The sequence below is a fragment of the Vicia villosa genome, linkage group LG6 (assembly GCF_029867415.1).
Source record: "Vicia villosa cultivar HV-30 ecotype Madison, WI linkage group LG6, Vvil1.0, whole genome shotgun sequence".
Lineage (NCBI taxonomy): Eukaryota > Viridiplantae > Streptophyta > Magnoliopsida > Fabales > Fabaceae > Vicia > Vicia villosa.
In genome coordinates this window covers 114,115,261-114,125,806 of record NC_081185.1, presented here as the reverse complement: position 1 = coordinate 114,125,806, position 10,546 = coordinate 114,115,261, and the positions used below count along the sequence as shown (strand labels likewise).

Below are 10,546 nucleotides of genomic sequence, written 5' to 3'. Positions count from 1 at the left end.
AGAACCATGAGTGCTTTTATAGACTTCCAAAAACCTCTTCAATATGGCACAGCTGTTCCGCTCCGGCACCCTGTAACAAGTAGTTGAAAATCAAAACTGAAACCTAAACAAACACCAAAACCACAATTACACACAAAAAGAAAAAGCAACATCCATCCATTATTCTATAAAGAAAACACGAATTCAAACAAGTAAATCATAAGAGAGGAACTTACTTTTAATTAATTGGAACCAGACTTTCCACATAATCTTTGACACAATCCCAACCTAAATAATCTCTCGTTCTACTTGTAGTAATTTGTATCTGTCGTACTCTATTATCTCTCCAATTATAGAGAAATGCTCGGGCATCTCGATTGCTTTTAAGCATAAGTGTATCACGATCTTCAAAAAGAAGCAACGGTTTCAATTGAAAATGATACTTTTTATAGTCACTAAAGGCATAATCTATTTCAAGATTTTGATAACTAATTTTAAGAAACTGGATCCAAGAATCTTGGACTCCAAATTTCTTTCATCTGCCATATAACAAAATCAGTTCCCTTAACAAAATATTTTGTTAAATTTAGTAGACAATGAAATTATTTTGTTATAAATTATTCAATTAAATTATGTTGCGATTAAACTTTTGTTTATATTTTATAATTATGTACTATTTGATTGTGTGTGGTACTTATGTGTAAAATTTGAATTTAAATTATGAACTTGTGAATTTTTTTATAATATGATGTTTTCAAAAAATTTAAGTACTAGTTATATTTTGTAGGGGCTGAATCATCCGGTTCGACAAATTTTACACCTATATAATTTTGTTATAACGACCGGTCTATTCAACCGAGTTATCCGGTTTAACCCGGTTTAGTCATGTGGTTCGACCAGTGACCCAGTGGTTCGACCAATAAACCAGTGACCCAGTACCATCACCGGTTTGATGTCCGGTCCGGTTTTTAAAACACTGGTTGTAACAACCAAATGGGGAGGTGATGATATAGTGTGAAATTAGTACGTGCAAGGTACATTTTTACCGTTTCTTTAAGATACCATGATTTTGATGCTTTTAGTTGTACAAATTAGATGTAACATTTTCTTTGGTAAAAATAGTTCAAATTTGAATCACTTTAGTGCTAATATTTAGTGTGAGGAGATTTTCCATTGTATATATATTATTTTTGTGGATACCAACAATGTGCGTTTAACTCGTCTTTATTATGTTTAATCGTGCGTTTTTATTTAATTATGTAAAGCATGAAGGTGATCAAGGAGTTTTGTTTCAAATTACGAGTATAACTTCTCTACCAAAAATAACCTACCCGGTGAGTGTGTGAGTATTTGCTAACCACTTAGAACTGTTTTGCCAAGATTCAATCGGTATCATTTCCTTATTGTCAATTGGTTATCATTGCCGATTTTTTATTTGAATCTTGATGACTTTCTTTTAACCTTGAAGAGCTACCATGAAATGTGGTTAGGATTGATTCCTTTTTGCCTTAGAATATGGAGTATTCTTAATTATGTGATGGTGATATTCAAGTTGGGGAGAAATAAAAAAAAAGAGAAGATTTAATGGTATGGAGAAGAAAATAATTAATTGCTCAAGAGTGAAAACAAAAAAAAAGAAGAAAAGAAAAAGAAAAGAAAAGAAAAGAAAAAGTAGAATAAAAGCTAATAGCTTTGTGAATCTAAAGTGTAAGATGACCTCTTGAGCAATAAAAGAATGAGACCGGTTGGTAAGGATGTGTGGATTGAATTGTGATATTGAATGCTCTCTTAGGTATTGACACTTTCGTTTCAATGGCCGTGAGAAATGACACTTCCTTGTTAACCAAGCCAAGCTACAACCTTAAAGTCCTTTGTGATTCATGCTTTTACGCTTTTTGAATATTCGTGCTTAGATGAATGCATAATTAATTCTGGATGTTGGCGTCATTGTTGTGTGAGTGTTAGGATCCTCATTTGTGTTCTCTTACAAGAGAAGTGTGTAGATTGTGATTCATTCTTGAACTTCTTTTGCTTTAGGAATTGTTGACATAGAATTTGTATATAGCCTTAGTAACTTAATCATGGTGTTATTATGGTAAGGGAAAGATGTTGCTATGTGTGCTTTTGGAATTTGAACCACCCATTTGTTCTTGTTTTAATTTGCGATCTTGTGGTTGTTTTATGTTCCTTGTAATTTATCATGTTTTTTTGTTGAGGACAAACAAGGTTTTAAGTTGGGGAGAGTTGTTAGGTGCCAAATTGTGTTAATATTTGCTCTTGTATTTGGTACCTTTCGATCATTTTTTATCGCATATTCTTGGATCCCCGTTTATTTTGAAGTAAATAATAGTATTTTAGTTAATTTAGCTTTCATTTTCTGTTAATCTATTTTTTCAGTGATTTTTGTACAGGTTTTCTTTTGTGGATGGAACTTGAGGCTTGGATTGAGGAAAGTATTGCAAAGGCAAAGTTTCAAAATCTGCTCAAGGGCGCGTCGCGAGCTGGAGCGTGCGCCGCACGCTGTAAGGAAAAACAAAGTTCAAAATCCAGTGGCTTCCACGCGTCGCGAGTAGAGGAGCGCGCAATGCGCGCGTCGCAAGTTTGGGCGCGCGTCGCGCGCTGGACAGAAACTGAATTTTGTATAAAAGGGACAATTTTGTTTTTGAGAAAGGTGACATCATTTGAAGAGCTTAAGAAATCCTAATTTTAGTATTTCAACATATAATTGAAGAATCGGAGCATTGATCGTCGAGAAATCACCGTTGATGCTTGCTATCCTTCCTACATTCCTTCTTGTGCAAGCTACCATGTCAATGGATAGCTAAACACTTTTGGTGTCAAGGCTTTGATGTAATCCTCCTTACTTTTTGTATGTTTTTCTTATGAATATTGTGTATGAACAAGTTATTAATCAATATAGATGATCTAGTTGTTTATTCTTGAATTTTTATGGTTTAAATATTTATGAAATACAATATTTAAATCTTGATCTAACTCTATCATCTATCAAACATGAAGTCTAGACATAGAAGTAATGGTTGATAATCACTTTGTATCGGTTTATAAACGTTATTTGTATTGTTCAATCGGTTGAGAAATCGTTGGTTGAACAATAAGCTAAATCTTGCTATAACGTTGCGGAAACGAACAGTATAGACGAACGATACTTGAAGTATTGGTTGAAAACGAATTCATACGCATGTTTGTAGGAAGACATACAATTTTAGGTCGATTTAATCAAGTCTTGATACTTTTCTTTAAACTTAGAACTTTCCTAATTTTACTCTTTGCTACTAAATTTGTGAATGATCTTTTACCAAACCAAACCCAAAGTAACTTTAACTCAAGACAACATAAACTATAGAACGACGGTGATATCGCACCAATCCCTGTGGAAACGATAAACTAAAAGTACTCCAATATACTATCAATAATTTACTATGTGATATTTGGATTAATGTGTGCTTATGTGATAATTGGAGATTGTGTTGTGGCAATAATTGTAGAACTCATTAATTGTGAAGTGTGATGAATTGTTGTATTGTAATAATACTTTATTCATTGTACACATTATATGTATTCATTATGATGTGAATTCTCAACCTTCTATTTGAATGATGTTCTATGCGACATCGCGCAGGTTCCAACGAGTAGCGTACTTGCATGAGGATTTAGCCGAGGAGCTTATCGATTATTTCATTTTAATTTAGGTAGAGAATCAATGCTCTGATCATGTAACACTTGGGGGGGGGGGGGTATTTGAACTCATGTTTTGGATGTTGGATTATTGTTATCTTTATTGTATTCGACATGGTATTTTGGATATATTATGTTGATGGCTAAGTTGCCTATTGTAGGATTCATATGACATTTAATGAGATGATAATGTTATTATGATTTTGGTAGATGATTGTAGTATGAGATATGATCATTGAAGTATGCTTGAGAATTTATTTTCCGTTGCGATATGCATATTGATGAAACATAAAATTTTCAAATTGTGTTATAAAAATGATTAGGTGCATGTTTGTACGTTTTTCTTTGGTTTTCATTGTTCTGGAAACAACATGTGATGCCCTTTTACTATATGCATGTTATATTACTCTGTGAATGTATGCTATTATTTGGGGGTTAGAAAAGAAGTGCTACAAAGAGGACATCTTGGAACCATGGCTCGGTAGGCTTCACGAGAGAGGCAATCTTCCGGCCGTGGTTGTAGAACTTTTGGGGATCGCTATCCTGAAATTTTCCAAAAGAAAACGTCGTTAATAATAAGCAAAGTTATAAATAATTAATCAGAAACTGAGGACAAAAAAGTAATAAGTAATAAGTCTAAGAAGTTTTACATCTCCGTCTCAAATATGTCTGACTGAATGATCTGCATACCCTGTCAACAAGGATAAATCTGAAGGACCCCCTGGGTAAACGACAGGCGCCTCAGTCGCATTAGTCTCCTCGTGCAGTTCAGAAGGTGGTACCAGAGATCTAGCATCCTTCTCCGGCGGTGGCACAGGAGTAGAAGAAGTGTTCCGGTAACTACTGCGGGCAGAAGGCGTCTGTGAGGAACCCTCACCATCATTCCGAGGCCTCCAGGATGAGAGAGTAGATGTGGAAGGCCCCTCTGCTAGAACAGATGTAACATGTACCTCTGTTGGAACGAGGGTATTAGGTGCATCTGCTGGAACGACAGATCCATCTGTCACTTATGACAATACCTGCATTAATTCGTGCATGTCGCACAGAGGCATGCTGTGAAATCCTCCAAGATATAATGTCTGGATGGCCGGCCATAATGTCTGCATTGTATTACAAATAAGAAAAGAAAAAAAACAAATTTACTTCCGTACGTACAAATACGGAAATCTTCCGTAGAAGTATCTACGAAACAAGCTTACATTTCAAAAAACTGGGTTTGTTCTATAGTTGCATCTACGAAACTACCTAATGTTTCATTTTTTTCATAGATGCACCTACAGAACGTTCTGAAACTCCAAGGACGCAACAATGACGTTTGTCACTGTTCCAGAGGCTTAAAAAACCCCATTTTGGCGGATTGATCGTACGTTTTACACATCCAAAAAATACCTAAATTGTCTCTAAACTATGTTTCTAAAAATATTCAATCATTTTTACGGAGATACATCTACAACAGAAGAAAAAAATTTTGACAACGCGTATAATGCATAAGAGAACCAAGGAGTGGGGTTAGATATTCTCTTTAAAAATAGTTTTTAAAGAATAAATAAAACTTAGCTAGCCATATTTTAAGTAAATGCCGCCTTAATTGTTAAATCTACATTTTATATTTTTCTAATCCAACCAAATTTTATTTTAACTCTTATTTGATGTGTTTTATTTTATACATTAAAAATTTCTAATTATTTCTAATAATTATAAAAATAAATTCAATAAATTTTTTTAAAATTTTGGTTATATCCTAAAAATATATATATTAAATAAGCTTTATTATTTTTCTTTACCTCTATCCTAAATTCAACCTATTTTTTAGTTGAGTTAATTAAGTACTTAGGGCTAGATTCAAATCCGTGATTAAAATTGTTGATACAATGACTTAAAATAACTTTGAAAACAAAATGTCAAACAATATTTAATTTTATTTCCTTTCTTAAAATAGTTTTTAAAAACCTAGGCCCTTATTTATATTAGCAGGTTTCTTCAGTACTTCCTGCTAAACGGCGCTGGGTTGAGTGCAAAAAATCAACCACATCACTGCATCATTCTACGATGATTCGGTCGCCGATCGTGCTTCACGATGAACTCATCGCCGAAATACTTTCCATTCTTCCCGTCAAATCTCTTCTTCAATTTAAGTGTGTCTGTAAGTCTTGGAAAACTCTCATCTCCGATTCCGCCTTCATCAAATTGCACCTCAAGAGATCAGCAACACAAATTCCGATGTTTGCAATAATCTTGGATCGCTTGAAGATTACTCCAGGAGAGTCTCCCGACGGTAATGACGATGAATATGAAGAGAATTTCAGTGTTTTTCCATATCCTACTCGTAGTTTACTCGATAATTCCTCAATCACCCTTTTTGACGATCCTTACTATGACGTGGAAAACAAAGAGTGCTCTAATGTATTTGCTTCCTGTAATGGATTGTTTCTTTTGGCCAGTGTTATCTTCACCGGTCCCCATAAAAAGTACTCGTTTCAATTGTGGAATCCAGCCACCAAGACAATATCTAAAAAGTTTGGATATTTTTGTGCTATTCAATATCAAAGTTTCACCTTTGGACTTGGATTTGATGATTCAACAGACACTTATAAAGTGGTGGTGGCGTCCCGTTACATTGGTAATCAACTGAAATCTAATGTGAGAGTTCTTAGCTTCGGTGATGATGTTTGGAGAAGCATTGAAAGTTTTCCGGTTGTTCCTCTTCCTTTTGAACTCAATAACTATAATATCCATGATGGTGTGTATGTTAGTGGTGCTGTTAACTGGTTGGCTATTCGCAACAACATTGACTACCATAGTTGGATTAATATGAAACTCACGGTTAATAAGACTATCAAAGTTGAACATTTTGTTATTGTTTCTCTTGATTTGAGGACTGAGACTTATAATCAATATCTTTTGCCCCTTGATTTTGACGAAGTGCCGTCAGCTCAACCAATCATTAGTGTTTTAGGGGGTTGCCTATGTTTTTCTTATTCTTATAAGGAAACTGATATTGTTATATGGCAGATGAAAAAATTTGGAGTTGAAGATTCTTGGACTCAATTTCTTAAAGTTAGTTATCAAAATCTTCAAATAGATTATGACTTGAGTGGCTATATGAAATATCATTTTCAATTGATACCGTTGCTTCTTTTCGAAGATTGTGATACACTTATGCTTAGGAGCTCTCAAAACTTTGAAGCAATTCTCTATAATTGGAGGGATAATAGAGTAAAGCAAATAAAAGTTACTACAACAACGAAAGATTTTGAATTTTGGGACCCTGTTAATTATGTTGAAAGTTTAGTTCGGATTAATTAAAAGTAAGTTTCTCTTATGATTTACTTGTTTGAATTCGTGTGTTCTTTTTAGAATAATGGATGTTGTGGCATTGAATTCTATTTTTACATTTTGCGGAATTTCATTTTGCCAAAATCTTTTTTTGGTTAAAATTCAATCGTTGAGATTTCAGTATCCTTTATACTACCCCTTAAAACCATTTTGCTTATAATTTTTTTTTATAATTTTCTTAAACTTTGTTCTTGTCTAGATAAAATATGACGTTTAATCAATCAACTATAAGAGTGATCAATGAAAATTAATAATTAGTGTATCTCTATCCACAAGTTTTTTTAGTTGATGGATATCTATAGATTAAAAGCTCAAATGACTAATCTATTTTTTTCTCTACTAGCTTGAAACCATTAATATTGTGAACAATTTTCTTAAATAACTTTCAGTTTTCCATGACTAACCTTTGATGTAATTAAGAAACGTTCTCAAATAAAATCTTTAACCTGAATCAAGAGAAGCAAAATGAACTTTTCCAGTGGAAAAAAAATCTATTAGTTAAGGCATTTGAATCTATAGCTTGTATTTAATTTTAAAGAAATCTAGCAAAATAATCTAGTGGTGTCCAGTCAACTCATGCGATGTTGTTGGTTGATATATAACGGCAGAAAAATGTGTGCTTTCCTATCTATATGTCCACAATGGTTTTATACAGTGCAAGCAAATATATGGAAACAACCATCCCAGCATGTTCAAATAGTTATATACAAAGTACAACCCATATAAATTTTCTCAATATAAGCCACATGCTCAATATACAATTAACCTAAGAAATCATTAAAAGGAATATTCAAATGGTCGATTATTATGAAAACCACTTATACAAATGAACAAAAATTCCAACAAGTAGTAAACCATGGAAGAGAAGCTTACTTTCAAAAAATTGGAACTAAACTTTCAACGAAATCCTTGGCATCCTTCCAACATACATGATCGCTAGTGCTATTATCGGTAATAGTTCTACTTACAATAACTTTTGTCCGCTCAACTCTATTATGTCTCCAATTATAGAGAATTGCTTGGTTTTCTTCATTGCTTTTAAGTACTAGTGTATCACCATCTTCAGATAGAAGCAACGGCACCAATTCAAAATAATTCTTTCTCCAATCAACAATAAAGTCATGATCTATTTGAAGCTGCTGATAACTAATTTTAAGGAATTGAAACCAAGAATCCTCAACCTCGAATTTCTTCATCTTCCATATAACAAAATCGGTTTCTTTATAAGAATAAGAAAAACAAAGACGGAAAATACTTAGATGGACACAGCTATACCACCTGGATTTACACACAACCAATCATATTTTTTTATTAATTAAATAATAAAACTAAAATTATCTCTCTCCTCCATTATCACAACCATCCTCCATGTTGACAATTAAAAACGAAATTAAATTTTAAATAAATTTAAATTCTCTCACTTCTTATTGGTTGTTCCTAAATATATGGATTTAGGTCCGTGTCCATGCAAGAATTGCTCAACAAAGACAGCCCCATAACACACCAACCGTTGGTTTTCTAGGTGGTACTTCATCAAAACCATGTGGCAATGGATACAGATTGTATGTCTGGGTTGCCAAATCAAGAGAAACAATAACAAACTGTTCAACTGTAATATCCTTATGGTAATGAGAATACCTAAAGTAACTGTCCATATGATTAATATGATTAATAGCCATCCAATTAAGAGTGCCACACAAATACACGCTACCATATATACTAAGACCGTCAAAGTCCAAATTAAGAGGAATGACAGGAAAACTTTCAATATTTCTCCAAACATCGCTCCCCAAATTAAGAACTCTCACCTCGGTCGTCCATTCATAACAACAAACACGAGACGCCACAACTTTATAAGTACCTGTTGAATTATCACAACCAAATGCAAAACCAAATTCTTGAGGTGGAGAATTACTAAAATCATTGAAGTACCCAAAAGTTTGAGATGTTGTCCTGGTGGCTGGATTTCAAACACGGAGCCAGTAGCTATCATGCCGATTGCCGCCCCAACTATCAAGACAGCATCCCGCCAAAAGAATTAGTCCATTGCATGAACCAACTATATCCGAGCATCCTTTGTCTCTCACATAATAGTAAGGATCGTCAAAAAGGGTAAATAAAGGGTTGTCGAGTAAACTGCTTATAGGGTATGGAACAACACTGTGCTCCCATTCCACATCACTACCATATAAGGAATCTTCGGGACATGTTTTACACGATGCGTGATTAGTGTGAATAGAGGATTTCGTGTCGCTGATCTCTCGAGATGCAATTTCACAAAATCGGGATGGGAAATGAGTGTTTTCCAATACTTACTGAGACATCTGAATCGAAGAAGCGATTTGACGGGTAGAAAGGAAAATACCTCGGTAATGAGATCGTCGGGGAGGACCACTGGTGACGGAGTCGTCCTAGGCAGGTGCAGAGATGCGGCTGACTTGATAATGAACTTAATAATGCTGTTGAAACCTAAAAGATTTGTAATGAACCTAAGAAATGCCGCTAGGTGGAGCATTGCCATTTTAACACACCCCCCGGCTACAAATAATGCAACAATCAGTTTTCTGTCCAACTCTTCATTTCTGGCCGCCCCTTAATACTGATAAGTTATGCTGCAATTTAATGACTTTATTGTTTAGTAACTTGGATAACTTTAATTCAATTTGACTAGAGATAACATATGAGAGAAAATGATGATTACCATAGAGAAAAAGTCACAAAAGTTACTATCATATTTTAAAGAGAGAAATGGAATAGTTTTTTGATGAAAAAATTTAAATAACTGTTATAAAACTAACTAAAACAATAGAGAGATCAAAGAGAGATAAAGAAGAAAGAGATCAATATTATCTTATCTTATTTCAAGTGTGCTTTACATTGTAATATGGGTCTCTATTTATAGGACTCAAGGGAGATAGAAAATCATACATATTAAACACATATTAAGTATGGAATAGGAAGATGAGGAACTAGGAGATGGATGGACATCCACTAACATAAATATTCATAACACTCCCCCTTGGATGTCCATTGAAGATATGCCTCGTTAAAACCTTACTAGAAAAAACCCAGTGGGAAAAATTCTAGTGAAGGAAAAAGAGTACAATATCCTTTGAATGTGAATTGCCTCGTTAAAAACCATACCAGGAAAACCCAATGGGACAAAACCATGGTGAAGGAAAAAAAAGAGTGCAAAACATATGTATTTCTCCCCCTCATGCATACATTTACATGTGAGACGATATTCTTTGTAGTCGTTGCTTAAAACGTCTTCTTCGAAGTGACTTCATGTAGTGGTAATAGTTATGCAGGATTTTATGAGGTTGTTGCCATGATTTTTTTCGTAGATCTCCATGAAATGGTTGTACCATCACATGTAAATAAATAACCTCTTTCTGATCTACCATTGTGAGAATCTGACAAGTAACCTACATCTCTAAGATAATGAAGTATATGGTTGACCGCTTTCCAATTTCTTCGTGTAGATGAATAATTCTATCTTACTTATAGATTGACCGCAAATGATATATCATGA

General features: G+C 34.0%; 1 protein-coding gene and 1 pseudogene across 1 annotated transcript; one reads left to right on the top strand and one right to left on the bottom strand.

The window, feature by feature from the left end:
• Positions 1-5,636: 5,636 nt before the first annotated feature.
• Positions 5,637-6,981, top strand: LOC131614387 (F-box/kelch-repeat protein At3g23880-like). Its single transcript, XM_058885980.1, has one exon. The coding sequence runs from the start codon at positions 5,725-5,727 to the stop codon at positions 6,979-6,981; it is 1,257 nt and encodes a 418-aa protein (XP_058741963.1). The 5' UTR covers positions 5,637-5,724.
• A 905-nt stretch (positions 6,982-7,886) lies between these two features.
• Positions 7,887-9,611, bottom strand: LOC131612130 (F-box/kelch-repeat protein At3g06240-like; annotated as a pseudogene).
• Between the last annotated feature and the right edge of the window lie 935 nt (positions 9,612-10,546).